Below are 13,875 nucleotides of genomic sequence, written 5' to 3'. Positions count from 1 at the left end.
GCGATGCAGGAAACCGGAGCAGGCAGGAACATGCATCCTCTATCGATTCAGCGCTCTGATTAACCAGCGAGAGGTTGCATATATTCTTTGAACTGGCTGTTAAGAGTACCAACTTGCCGCACCAAATTTTTATATCGTGAATGATAGGGAGATTTCGATATACTCCACACCTTTTTGCTTCAAAATAATCCCAACGACCGTGTCTCTATGTGAGCTGCACCTACTGGTATTTTGACTTGCTTGGTCTCCCATCTCACATTTCTGCGAGATTTTATATTTTTCCCTTGAGGAAGTGATAATTTGTGGGTGGGGGGCGTGTTTGTATACGGCCATTGACCATCGTCAAGGACCCTGTATAAAGCTCCCTAGAGGAGAAGAGGCTTGTTAGAAGCGGAGCTTAACTTTAGACACGCTGCCAATTAGCAACCAGGAAGTATCTCAAGGATCAATCTCGTGGTGACAATGAAGGTTAGCATTTAAATTTCCTGTTGCCCATTCAATTTTTCATTCATAATTCTTCCTAGATTGTGTTTTCCGTCGGTTTAGTCATCGTTGTTATGCGTCATCAGATAGTGCTCAAAGTGGCGATCACCTGCAAGAAGTGCAAAACCTGCGTCCTGGGAATCTCCTCAAAAATTAAAGGTGGGTTATCTTTCTCCCTAGCCATGGCTGGCCTCCCTTTGTGTGCATTTTTCTTGGTCAATCGATGCTACAAGACTATGTGATGTTGATAACGATGCCAGGAATCAAGTCGCTGACGTACGACGACGAGAAGAGCACGCTGACGGTGGTGGGCGAGGTGGACGTGGTGGAGATCGTGGCGGCGCTGCGCAAGGCGAAGCACCCGGCGGAGGTGGTGTCCGTGACCGACGAGAAGAAGGAGAAGGAGGCAGAGGAGAAGAAGAAGAAGGAGGAGGAAGAGAAGAAGAAAAAGGAGGAAGAAGAGAAGAAGAAGAAGAAGTGCTGTTGCCCCTTGCCGTGTCCGCAGTGCCCGAAGCCGTGCCCCCCGCCTTGCCCCCCGCCTTGCCCCCCGCCATGCCCGCCACCATACATGAAGCCGTGCTACATCCCCATCGAGGACGAGTACCCCGGCCCCTGCACCATCGTCTGAGAGAGCAACGCCATGGCCATCTATGCCACAGTTTGTTGCCGATGAAAAAGCCACATCCTCTTCCAACAGGCGCTTGAATTTCATCTGTAGGTCGCGGCGATCGGTTTGAAAGATTTGGTTTCATGGACATCCCCCTTTCTGAATCTTTTCATTCTTGAGTGGCCTTCCATCATCCAGCAGCCCAGATTAACAGGTGCCTGAATGAAATGATGTAATGGCAACATTTTAGGCAGGTGCTATGTGTAACTTTGTAACAAGCTTCCAATCGAACGCCAAGATTAAGATGCCATTGCAAGAGATTCCAAGCATCCCAAGTTCTTCTAGGAGAGAATTAGTTCTGATTTTTATTTGCTTGAAAGATTTTTTTTGTTGAAAGGTTGTGGACGCTAAATTGCTAACGAAATTGCTTAATTGGTCCATGAAAAATGCAACTTTGGATAGGCAGGTCTCATGATGGGTTTCCCAGTTCCCACCAGACAGACTCAGACAAGCAGGCTGGATCTAAATAAAATGACAGATAAGTAGGCTAGTCAAAGCTTACTGCAATGTCAAAAGTTGATTAAACTAAATCAATTTGCCATTGATACGAGACGATAACTTCAGCATGTGAAACGGACTGGTCTTCTTTTGGAGGCAAACCATTTTGCGCAGAATATCAATCTAATGTCATGTCACGTACCAACTTGTGTGCAAACTCAATGGTCCTTTTGGCATGCATTGAGTGGGTACAACTGGACTCGGATTTTTTTTTCTCAATCAATTTCATCGCATTTATCTATTTTTATTTACAGGAAGCGCCTTTCGTGCTGCGGCAAATAGATTTTTTGCACAATCAAAGAAAATCGTGTGCTAATTTTGGTGTTCGTGACCGGTTAAGCAAAATAATTATTGTTTCACTGTGGTTTACCTGGACGGCTTCTGGAACATGTAAGGTAGTACTGCAGTATCGTAATTCCTTTTGGGAAAAGTTAATTGTACTGGTATTTATTATTGGTAACAACAAAAAGAGGAAGATAATAAAGCTTAATCAACGGGCAGATGTACCTCTCCATCTTTGGACGGCCACTGCCGAACGAGAGCCCTCTTGGAGTCTTGGTCTTGGGTGCGCTCTCGCTCCTGCCTTGTGCCTTCCAAGCCCACTTTACTCTGTCCCTGCCTCTCCCTAGGAGAGCACGCCGCAATGGCGCCCCCCTGCGGCGATGCCGCGGCGGCAGCCGAGCTGACCAGCCTGCGCATCGGCGATGGAGCCGGCTTACCTCCGCTTCCTAGACGGTACCGACCATTCTGTTGTGCACTTCGGATTCCTTGACGAACTTTTTGTGTCAGCCTTCAAGCGAGGGTTTTGGGTTTTGGGGCTTTGTTGATGCAGCGGCGGCGGCGGCGGCGGCGGCAATGCGTCTGAGAGGGAGGAGGAGGAGGGTGATAAGAGCAAGAAGGCGAGGAAGGAGAAGGCTGGGGTGCAGCGGATCGCCGGGTGGGGGCTCCGCGAGTACAGCAAGATAGGTGAGACGACGCGCCCCTCGCCGAAAGACCATTTGTGGCTTGTGATTGCGATATAGGGCGTCTGATTGTGAGTGTGTGACATTGAGCTGTAGGGGTAACCGCTGGGGAGCAAATTTCTGCTTGCTCCAATTTTGATCTAGCTGCATCGAATTGTGTCTGGTGCTTCTTTTGGGAAATGGTCCTCATGAGGTGGGAAATCTAAACCCTAAGCTAGCAGCCCCTTCATCTTTCCCTTTGTGTTAAAGATTGTGAAATCTTGATGTGTGTGAGCCTCTAGACAAGACTTGGTCTAGAGAATAACTTCATGTAATCCCACAAGCATAATGGAATATATTTGGCTGGCCTAGGGGCTTGTTTGGTTCAGCCACACAATGGCACACCTTAGGCAGCCATGACCAACTGTTGCAGGTCCTTTGGTTGGTAGGTACAAGTACAACTTAGCGGGCCAAACATTCTCTTCACTGGGACCCTACTGTCACTGTCAGTGATTCATTTTCTTGCCAAGTACCAACACAGGCCCTGTCTTGTTTTTCTACACCGCTTTGGGAGGTTTTCCATGTTGAAATGGTGTCCCTTTTTTTGACGTCGATGCTACTGCCTGTACCTAAATATATATGCGATGCATATGTATTCTTTAGTGAATGTGTCACTTTCTTGGGCAGATTTCAGTACCGAAATTAATTTGGTTCTGCTGAAATAAGTTTCGTTAGTGTGGTTAACCTGACTGTTTCCATTTGTTGGAGCATAGTACAGGTGAATGTTAATCAGGTTACCTTTCAACAGAATTAGATAAAGCACGTTTAGGTTGGAATATGTTTGCTGTGACTTATGAGACCCTCTTCTGTGGATTTTGATCTGAACGATGGAATTTATGCTTTGACATTGTTTACATTAGCTCAAAAAAGTTATTGCTTAGTATAAATCAAGATTGCATTTGGAGCATGCTATATTAGGTGGAGGAGGCATCTTTTGTTGCAAATGATTTATGTGCAACATTATTCAACCACTGAGGTTCTTCCTGTTTACAAGTTATACATGCTAGGACATAGGCAGTAGTGTAATAGAACAGGATAAACTTGAAGCAAACACAGATGTTTTATGCTTAACACTATATATGTTTTTCTTTCATGATGTAAACTAAGTTGCCAACCTGCTACTATGATGTAATCAGCATTTGATTTGACATTGCAGTTTCTAAAAAAGTTGAGACCAAAGGACGGACTACTTATAATGAGGTATTCTCTTAAATTTGTATCCCTCAAACTTACAAACAACAAAAAGAAGAACAAAGCCATCGAGTCCCAAGCAAGTTTGGTAGGCTATAGATAAAACCCAACACGAGCCACCAACAAAAAGAAACAACTAAAATGAAACAGAAAAATGCATTAATTATAATAATATTACTATTGACTAGAGGCATTATTTTTATTGAAGGATAATTCTTTGATAAATGCTGAAAGGCATCTCCATAGTATTACATTGGTAATTTGGTACAGTATTGCTTGTTCTTGATACATAGCATACCTTCTACAGAGTTTGGCCTTGAATGTGATTTTGGGTTATAACCTACCTCAACTAAGTACTTTATATTCCAGGTTGCAGATGAAATTTGTGCGGAGCTAAAGTTGACGCTTAATGGCCAAGAGGTTACTTCATATATATAGCTGCACAATTTGATCTGCCTGTGCATCCCCACCCCCTCAAAATGTTGATCTAAAGAAAATAAACTTGTCTTTGTAGTTTGACGAGAAGAATATTAGGAGGAGAGTGTATGATGCTTTTAATGTGCTAATTGCACTACGTGTTATTGCAAAAGACAAAAAAGAGATAAAGTGGATGGGCCTGTCAAATTTCAGATATGAAAAGATTAAGAAGTTGGAGGTCAGTATTTGTGCTTTGCAGACAGATAAATAATGATTGAGGATGATTTGTGATGTGATTGCTGTCATGTTCTATTTCAAAGGAAGGTCACAAAGAACTCATGACCAGGATTAAGAACAAGAAGAAACTTCTCCAGGAAATTGAAAAACAGGTAAGTTGTTTGCAAATATAGCAATAACTCTTCTGTGCTTTCATGCAGAGATATAGCTACCTATTTATAACTGGCGTAGTTATTATTCTCTGATGATTCTTTCTTGTGTATTTCAAGTTTGATGACCTCCAGAATATCAAGTTTCGCAACCAGGTACTACAGAGGCCAGCAGAGAGTGCGAATGGTATCTGCCTTCCATTCTTATTGGTGAAGGTATTTTTCTTGATCGACAACTGTTGAAAGTACTTACACTCCAAGTTACTTGCAACTCAGCTGTAACATCTGGCTGTACATATATTGGGCTTGTACATGTTTCAAATGTTCTACTAACTATGGTTGACTTAGATGGTTTAGTCCAGGCTTGTTTCATTGCATGTTTCAAATGTTCCATTATAGATGGTTGACTTAGATGGTCTGGCCTAGACTTGTTTATATCTGCAAAGATGCTATCAGCTACCTTATTTGAAATGCGGATTATTAGAACAGCTATTGTTTAGGCACTACTTTAGATGGTACAGTTATTTCAATTTTGTGTCATGATATCATATAATATAGTAGGAACAGTATAGAATCGATCCTGTTATATAGAATGGTTATAACTTGTGTTCGTTCGGAACTTAGGATTTACAAATGCCAGCTCAAGTATACATAGTGAAAACAACACACGCAAGAACACACCAGGCAGGAGACGAGTCTGATGCTTCTTACATTTCTTCTCAACACATCTCAAAGCAAATTACATACCCACATATTGAGGCACTACCTAGCTGTTTCCACAGTGGTGACTCGTCCACACCTCTATCTACTACTTGGTGGCTCTTCAAGTAGCACACAACTCCTTGAGGTTACACATATTGAAAGGATTCACACCTCATGTTTGCTAAACAAGAAGATAGTAATAGCTTGTGCTAGACATCTTTGGTAGTCTTGTAAGTAGTAACTGTGTTTATCTTTGAGCAGGCATCCAGAAAAGCAAGGGTGGAAATTGAGATATCAGAGGACTCAAAGTTTGCAGGTTTCGACTTCAACTGGTATGTCTCTGGTTACTACCAAGATTCAACTGATGCTCCCTCCAAATTATCATGTCTTGCTTCTAAGTTCTAACCAAGTATTTTCCATTCCATTTTTCAGTACACCTTTCACCTTGCATGATGATGTCTCAATTCTTGATGGGATCAGGCGCAATGGCATGAGAAGAGCTGGCTAGCTTTGCTACCCTTCAATAGATGCTCGACAATATGATTGATCAGTTGAAAGTGACAAGACTGGGACAACCCGTTTTGTTTGCACAGCCATTAGTATGTTTAGGTATATATATAGTATGAAAAAACTTGACCTAGTCTTCAGTGCAGCCTATCAACCGTATGAAGATTTAACCTGCAAATTTTGCCCCCTTTTTAGTGCCTGGCAGGTTATTAGGTCTGAGATAGATTATTTTTATATATGATGGTATGTATTAACTTGATAATTGGTCAAATTCAAAAGCTTGTGCACAAGCTTTGCCTGTTATCATGGTGTCTGGCGTTATGCCGTTGGCAGTTCATGTACTCCATCCGTCGCAAATTACCTCGTTTTAGCTTTTCAAAGCGAAACGAATAGTAATTTAAGATGGAGGGAGTAGACTATCTGACTGAATATTCCGTTTAACATCAATGCCTCTTGCGGTCCTGGCTTGTTAAGTACATACTGTTTTTTTGTTCCTTTTCCTGGTACATTGTCTCGGAGTAAAGAAAAAAGGGTTTCAATTAGTTTTTTATCCTGTTAATCGAACTTTTCTTGATAAAGAGCAGAGACATGGAAAAACTATTTGAATCATGTACTGTAGTGCAATCAAGCAATAGGGCTGAGTGCATGCTGAGATTGGTGTAGTCGATACACATTCTCCATTTACCGGTTTTCTTCTTTACAAGGATTGGATTTTTGCTAACCAATCAGGGTGCTTACATTCACGGATGAAACTGGCAGCAAAGAGCTTATTTATTTCTACCCTAATGGTCTCCTTGCGATCTTGAGCGAAACGGCGAAACTTCTAGTTGGCCGGTCTTGCTGTCTTGCTCAGCTCCAAGGAGTGCTCAGCCAGCTCCCACGGAACACCGGGCATATCGGATGGTTTCCACACGAATATGTTCGAGTTATCCCGGGGGAAACTGGTGAGCACGTCTTCCTATTTGGGGTAAGGCCGGCCCCGATGAGGGCCGTCTTGGAGGGGTCTTCCAGGCTGAGGCTGATCTTCTTAACTTGCGGATCGGGCTGTAGCGCCATGGGCATCGGATCCGCCTCTAGGATCGTCAGCTGACTCTGGTCCACCTTCTTGAACTCGGTGAGCATCATGGTAGCGTTGGCCGAGAACTCTAGGGTCTCGGCGAGCTGCACAGCTTCTATGTCGCACTTGTAGGATGTTTCAACATCGCCGAATATAGAGAGGACGCCGTTTGGAGCCAACATCTTAAGGATGAGGTAGGTATAGTTGGGGATCACCGTGAACCTCGCCAGCATTGGCCTACCAAAGATGGCATGGTAGGAGGTCTTAAAGTTGGCAACCTTGAAGGTGATGTGCTCGGTGCGGTAGTTGTCAGGGATGCCGAACGTGACCAACAAGATGACTCTCCCAATAGGATAGGATCCTTTGCCAGGTACTATACCGTAGAACGGGTCTTCACAGGGAAGGAGCCGCTCAAAGTTGAAGTCCATGCGCTTCAGGGTCTCGGTGAAGATGATGTTGAGGCCGCTGCCGCCATCGATCAATACCTTGGAGAGGACTCTGTCTATGGTGGGGCACACCACCAACGGGTAAGACCTGGGGTTCGGGATGTGCACCCAGTGATCTTCCCTCGAGAAGGTTATGGGCATCTCCGACCAGCGCATATACTGGACTGGTGTGATGGAGACGAAGTGCACTTCCCGCCTTTGTAACTTGTGCTTGTGGTTGCTGCAGAAAGCTTTAGGACCGTTGATGATGATGTTCACCTCTCGCTCGGCGCATTGGAACTCGCCGTTGTCGTTGCTGGTGCCCTGGTTGGCGTCGAGGTTGGGCTGGTCACGGTGCTCTTCTCCGCGTTGGTTGTCGCAGTCGTCACGCCGGCGGTTATCTTCCTTGTGGTAGTCGTTCAGGCGAGGCCGCTTGTATTCCACCGGGACGTCCAGCTCTTTCTTGAGGACCGTGCAGTCCCGAAGATTGTGGCGTGCATCCTTGTGGAAGGGGTACGGGACGTTCAATGTATCGTCAAACTCTTCCTAGAGGAAGGTTGTCTACCTCACAGGGTCGGCTTCAGCGGCGAGGACCTCAGGGGCCCTCTTCCAAGGTCGGGAGGGCTCCGGGCTGGACTAGTGCTGGTGGTCTTAGTGGGTCGGTGGTTCGTAGTCATCATTGTGGCGGTGCTTGCCGTCCTGGAATTGGACGTTCTTAGCCTCATCTGTGTTGGCGTGAAGGTTAACGATCTACATCATGTGTCCGACCGTCTTGGGAGCAGCTTGGATGTGGAACATCAAGCAGTTTTTGAGGCCGGTGTGGAAGTACGAGATGACGTCGCGATCTTCAACGCCGGCCAGCCTATTGCAGTTGCCGAAGAAGCGGTTGACGAACTCGCGGAGAGTTTCGTTCTTCCGCTGGCGGACCTGGCTGAGGTTTTCTGTGTTCTTGGGTCGGGTATAAGTAGCCGGATAGTTCTGGGTGAAGGCTCTGGCGAGCTGACCCCAAATGTGGATATAGCCTCGTGGGAGGTACTCGAGCCAAAGGAGAGGTGCGCTTCCCATCACCACTGGGAAGTAGGCGGCCATCTGGTTGTAGGTGTCGTTCGCAGCCTCGACTATGGTGCAGTACATCTTCATTAGATCGTCGGGTTGGAACGACCATCGTACTTCTTGTTGATGGCTAGCTTGAAGGTGGGTGGCCATTGGACAACCCTGAGGCGGGGGGTGAACGCGGCGAACCCGTCGATGTCCATGTCATCATCTTCCATGAGGCGGTATTGTACCGGCGGGGGCTTGGGGCGTGTGCTGTTGTCATGCTAGGGTGGATTGTAGTCATCGCTAGGGGCGCCGTAGCGACGGTTGTACTCGTCATGGCGGCGCAGCTCCTCCTCCCGACGATTGCGAGCCTCCAGCTCCACGTCGCGATTTGGCTGGTTGCCGACCCCTAGAGCACCGAAGTCGCGGTTGTACTGGGCGCGCCGGCGGAGCTCTGCCTCATCCCGCTCCTAGTGACGGTTGTTGAGCTCACCACGGAGGTCGCGGAGATCGCGGTTAGGTTGCCGACTAGACCGGCCGCGGTGTTCACCATCTCCTCGTCCATCGCGGCGACGATTGTTGGGGTGGTGGTTTATCTGGTTGACGATCGTAGACATCGGGGTGGTGGTCGTCACTTTGGGATTGGTCCACCTCCTCCTTCTGAATGGGTTCCAACAGACCTCCCTTACGGCGGCCGTGATCGGGTCGGCTGCGATCGGATCTACTCTAGGTAGATTGGCTTTGGAGTGCCGAGTAGATTTAGATCTAGAGTGCGAAGATCGGCTTCTTGAGCATTCTGGGACCTGGACCCTTTCCTCGATCTGAGCGTTGGCAACGCAAATGCGCGCCCAGATCCGCTGCAGTTGCTCCGAGTTTGGATGATTTTTTAGGTTGGCAAAACAACCCCCAAGTTAGCTTGGGGTGTGGCAAAGATGTCATGACCGGCTTGCTCGAGATCGGCCTGCAGATTGCTGGCATGTAAGGGACACCTGCGTCGAGCTCCAGCGTCATCCTGGCCACCATTGATGGCGCCATTGGGTGCCGGTGGGACAGGCAGTGCGCCGGCCACTATGGGGGTAGCGGGCAGTGCTCGGCTCGTTCCTGTTGGCGGCGCCTGCCGCAATCTCGGTTGCTCTCATTGCGCCCTTCCTCCTGGGAGGAAGTTTCATTGTCACGAGGAGGTTCGTCGGCGGAGACAGCGAAGACTTCCCGATCTTGTGACGTAGAGCTTCTATCATCGCCCTCATCGTAAGGGTTCGGGGTTAGGGCAAAGCAAGGGACCTAAATTCGTCGTAGCCTAGAAACTGGGTAGGTTTGGGTGGGTCGTCAGATTGGATCTGGAAAGACTGCACGAGTTTTTTGGAAAACACAGCAACCGAATTCTTGATGCCAAAAGGGGCGCAGGGTGCGCCAACCTTTTGGGGCGTAGTGCCGCCTCGAAGAGGTTGATGCACTCAACAATGGTGTTGCTCATGCGATCAAGCCCCGTGATTAAATCAGAGGGCGTGGGTGGGCGGGTTGCCGCAAGGATGTGTGGGACCCTTTTTGAGAGAGAGATCGCCAACCTGCTGGACAAGCGGCGTGATGATCCTCAGGTGAAGACCTTGCTCCGTCGAAGCAGATCCGACGGATGTTGAGCTGGCGGCGCACGCCGAGTCGACGAAGGAAGTAGGGGAGTCGGAGTCCACCAGCATGCTCCCGAAGCGGAGCTGGATCGAGAAAGTCCTTCATGCTCTCGAGGAAAATGACGCCAGGGCGGGATGCCATCGAGCTCGCTGGGGAGGATCTCACGATCACCCCTACCTGGAGTGCCAACTGTCGGATTTAGTGACCAGTAGTCTGCCATGGGGTTACCCAGGTGGTAGATTTGTAAGCGGGGGAGATCGTAAGATCAAGAGCTTGAATGATAACATAGGGTCGCAAGGTTTAGACAGGTTCGGGCCTCCGGAGAGTAATACCCTACATCCTGTGTTCTGGTGGATTGTATTACTGGTATGGGATGCGAAGAGTCGATCTGCCCTCGGGGAGCGTCCCTGGCCGCCTTATATAGGCTGATGATCTAGGGTTACAATCGGATAGGATCTAATCCTAGTCGGTTGTTACATGGAAAGCAATCTGAGTCGGTTTACAATAAGTATCTCGTGATATCTGTATTGAATTGATTTACTTGATCTCCTAGCTTGTGCTCCACGCGTCTACGTGTCTTGGCCCACATGGCACGATCGGGTGGGCCCACTAGGCTAATAGTATCCTGATCGGTGGGGATCCGTGGGTGCTAATTGATTTGATTTAAAGTGGCAAGAGTTGGCGCCGCTCCATTTTGTTTTTGAAAAACAGCGCCGCTCCAGTTACACGAGCTCAACATGCCAAGCAGGAAGCAGCCCAGGCCATCGGAAAGCCCGTTCTCTAGTGCCAGTAAAGCCTCCCAGTTGCTTCAGCAGCATGAACTTTGTACGCGAGCGTCTCGGGTAACTGCTGGGCAGTCTACAGAAGTATAAATTCAGTATATCGTTGCTGTTGGCAATCTGTTCCTGAAGTTTGAAATGCATTGAAATAATCCATAACAACTATGATCATTTTAAAAAAATCTCAGGGTATAAAGTAAAAGAAATATTAAACAATCCCGTCAGTAGTTAGCATTCAGAAAGGAAGCAATGCGTTGACCGGCCTCACACCTTGCCCTTCGTACCAAATGAAATAGTTGCGATGGATATGCAACCATTTGCACAATGGCAGGGCAATAATAGGATAGAAAATGCGTACTGATATATTTTCTCCAGCTGAAGAAATCTGGACAGACCAGATGACAGCTATATTTCAAATTTTCCAATCTGAAGTTTTACAACAGTGAGGTGAACAATAATAGAAACAGGGGAGAACTGGCCACTCTAGTCACGGCTTCTAGTACAGAGAAAGCACATAACCATAGAAGATGATACAAAAAGGTATAAACAGACCACTTGAATGGTGAGAACTTGGCAAGCAGTTGAGATCCGTGAATAACATACGTTGCCCAAAATTGGTGAGCTTTGATGAAAAGCTGCCGCAAATCCTTGATGATGATTTCTCAAGAATCCTAGGTTGCAGCAACAGGTTCAGCATTTGGAACATACCAGCCACGGAGTATCTCGATGGCCTTCTTCCTCCTTGCTAATCTGGACTTGCGATGGTTCCCAGTGTTCCTGTGCAGTGCACCAACTTGCACTGTCTTGTCGATGGCTTTGTATGCCTCAGCGATCATTTTCTCTATTTCAATTATTTCTTCAGGCTGGGCATCAGCTTTCTTCCTAAGCTTTTCAAGAGCTCTGAAGACCTAATGAAAGTGTAAACAGCTTAAGATTTTTTTAAGAGAACAACAGTAAGGGGGTGTTTGGTTCCACTGACTTATTTTTAGCACCCGTCACATTGAATGTTTAGATACTAATTAGGAGTATTAAACGTAGACTATTTACAAAACCCATTACATAAGTGGAGGCTAAACGGCGAGACGAATCTATTAAGCCTAATTAATCCATGATTTGACAATGTGTTGCTACAGTAAACATTTTGCTAATGATGGATTAATTAGGCTTAATAGATTTGTCTCGCCGTTTAGCCTCCACTTATGTAATGGGTTTTGTAAATAAGTTTAATACTCCTAATTAGTGTCTAAACATTCGATGTGACACATGCTAAAAATAAGCAAAGGGAACCAAACGCCCCTATATGGTTCTTAACCCCGTAAAAATTATGACGATACTGAATGCTGGATCAAAGTGGGATTTCATATCCCATCTGCATTAACAGTCTCTTTCGTGCCATGTGATTTATCACAATAACAGAAAACAACTATAGTTCACATGCAAGATAACCAAGGAATTGAACTCACTAACTGGTCTCCTTTTTCTTGAGCTGGTTTTTCTTTGAGGGAAATGATTCATACACTATTACCGTGTAATCGAATAGCAAAATATTTACTTCCACATATATTCAAATAATGAGCTGACATTTTAATAATTCAATTAACATCAAATCAATCAACATTATCATATTGTTCAACTCTTTAAATGCTGAGGATACAAATTCATAGAGACTGCATTTCTCCATGCCCTCCGATCCATACACATTAACATGATATATACCAGCTAACATAAAAACCAACCAAACTGCCAAAGTAGACCAAAATTCCCAATTACTTAATGAATAACAAACTCAGAATTTCGATTGATCTAAATGGTTCACAAATCGAGTCCATCTAGCAAGCTGAATTCTCAAGATAAAGCTAATTCAGTAAAATGTACCTTCAAAACTAAACTCCCTTTTTTCTAACTGCCTAGTGCCACTTAAGCATTTCTATCACACAATGCGGTTAGATTGCTGGCGAAACTATAAGCAGCAAGGGGGAGAGGAATGCAGCCGCCGCCACTAGGCGTCAGTCAGCTTACCTTCTTCATCCTGGTGCGCATCTCAGCCTTGCGCGCGTGGTTGCGGATGCGGTGCTTCTCGTTCTGGCGCTCCCTCTTCGCGACCGAGTCAGGCCGCCGGCCGGTCGTGGCCTCGCACACCACCTCCAGGCCCCGCCGCCTCAACTTCCCCGCGGACGACGTCGATGTCGCGGCCCAAGCCCCGCACCCTCCTGAAAAAACCAACGAGCAACAGAAACATCGATGAGGTAACACGCAGAATTGTCGAGGAAGGGAAAGCAAAGGCGCCAGACAGAGAACCGTACCATGTGGGGAGGCGAAGGGGAGGGAGGCCGAGAGGCGGGCGCGTGGGGAGAGGGCGCGGAGGGAGAGGGAGGAGGGGAGCCGGGTGGGGGAAGGGAGGGAGGCGGAGAGGGAGGAGAGGGAGAATAGCGGGGAGGTAGAGGTGGCGGCCATGGCTGCTGGGCAGGGAGGCGGACGAGCTGCTGCTCGTGCTTGTGCAGGTGGTGTTATCTTATCCCGGATGATTTGGTGCTGCAGGTGGGGTATGGTGGTCAGGCCATGGGGTTCGAAGGCGGGCGTTAGATTTACGCGACCCACACGCAAAATACGGGATCATCGCATCATGCGTGTTCCCTTTATATAAGCATGAACACTGAGAAAGGTGCCGAATGGGTTAAAAAAACGTCTTCCACAATAATCCAGCTTGCCTAGATTCCACAATACTCGCCTAGGATTCAAGTATTCTTGTTTGTCCTTTTCTTTTTGAAGCACATAAGGAACATACACGTGCAACCTCCGCCACTATCACTATGCCACTATCACCATGAGTACTTTTCGTGAGACTGCGTCGAAATATATCGAATTCGATGAAGTCGCCACAAGCATGTTTGATTCGTTGGGTGTCAAAATAATTTATCATGAAACTTTTTTAATGAAATGGTTATAAAAATTTTCTAGGGAGGTTTCACTATCTTTATTTAAGTGTTTATTCAGTGGTACAGCTGTATTTTGTCACACTGCTACCTCGTCTGTTTTAGACACGACCTTTTATTCCCTAATCTTTGCCTAATGTGGATGAGTAAACAATTTATCGTACC

The 13,875-nt window shown here is 46.6% G+C and overlaps 3 protein-coding genes across 3 annotated transcripts; 2 read left to right on the top strand and 1 right to left on the bottom strand.

The window, feature by feature from the left end:
• Positions 1-285: 285 nt before the first annotated feature.
• On the top strand, positions 286-1,419 carry LOC117854768 (uncharacterized). Its single transcript, XM_034737012.2, has 3 exons — positions 286-468; positions 570-642; positions 744-1,419. Exons 1-3 carry the CDS (start codon positions 463-465, stop codon positions 1,109-1,111), a joined length of 447 nt encoding a protein of 148 aa, XP_034592903.1. The 5' UTR covers positions 286-462; the 3' UTR covers positions 1,112-1,419.
• Positions 1,420-2,213: 794 nt separating this feature from the next.
• On the top strand, positions 2,214-6,155 carry LOC117854767 (transcription factor-like protein DPB). The gene is made up of 9 exons (XM_034737011.2): positions 2,214-2,383; positions 2,481-2,614; positions 3,806-3,849; positions 4,210-4,260; positions 4,355-4,495; positions 4,578-4,646; positions 4,764-4,859; positions 5,607-5,677; positions 5,778-6,155. The coding sequence occupies exons 1-9, from the start codon at positions 2,292-2,294 to the stop codon at positions 5,851-5,853; spliced, it is 774 nt and encodes a 257-aa protein (XP_034592902.1). The 5' UTR covers positions 2,214-2,291; the 3' UTR covers positions 5,854-6,155.
• A 4,998-nt stretch (positions 6,156-11,153) lies between these two features.
• Positions 11,154-13,295, bottom strand: LOC117854433 (small ribosomal subunit protein bS20c). The gene is made up of 3 exons (XM_034736614.2): positions 13,081-13,295; positions 12,797-12,987; positions 11,154-11,685 (listed from the first exon to the last, which is right to left on the bottom strand). Exons 1-3 carry the CDS (start codon positions 13,229-13,231, stop codon positions 11,449-11,451), a joined length of 579 nt encoding a protein of 192 aa, XP_034592505.1. The 5' UTR covers positions 13,232-13,295; the 3' UTR covers positions 11,154-11,448.
• Between the last annotated feature and the right edge of the window lie 580 nt (positions 13,296-13,875).

This window comes from Setaria viridis, chromosome 5 (genome assembly GCF_005286985.2).
Source record: "Setaria viridis chromosome 5, Setaria_viridis_v4.0, whole genome shotgun sequence".
NCBI classification, from domain to species: domain Eukaryota; kingdom Viridiplantae; phylum Streptophyta; class Magnoliopsida; order Poales; family Poaceae; genus Setaria; species Setaria viridis.
The sequence above is the reverse complement of the archived record's forward strand: the minus strand, read 5'-3'. Positions and strand labels throughout refer to the sequence as shown.

Coding starts and splice junctions, on each gene's coding strand:
- LOC117854433 (XM_034736614.2), bottom strand. CDS start 13,231: ATGGCCGCCACCTCTACCTCCCCGCTATTCTCCCTCTCCTCCCTCTCC. Junction 12,988..13,080: donor CCCCTTCGCCTCCCCACATG/GTACGGTTCTCT, acceptor TGGTTTTTTCAG/GAGGGTGCGGGGCTTGGGCC. Junction 11,686..12,796: donor TGCGCACCAGGATGAAGAAG/GTAAGCTGACTG, acceptor CACTTTCATTAG/GTCTTCAGAGCTCTTGAAAA.
- LOC117854768 (XM_034737012.2), top strand. Junction 643..743: donor AATCTCCTCAAAAATTAAAG/GTGGGTTATCTT, acceptor TAACGATGCCAG/GAATCAAGTCGCTGACGTAC.
- LOC117854767 (XM_034737011.2), top strand. CDS start 2,292: ATGGCGCCCCCCTGCGGCGATGCCGCGGCGGCAGCCGAGCTGACCAGC. Junction 2,615..3,805: donor CCGCGAGTACAGCAAGATAG/GTGAGACGACGC, acceptor TTGACATTGCAG/TTTCTAAAAAAGTTGAGACC. Junction 5,678..5,777: donor GCAGGTTTCGACTTCAACTG/GTATGTCTCTGG, acceptor TCCATTTTTCAG/TACACCTTTCACCTTGCATG.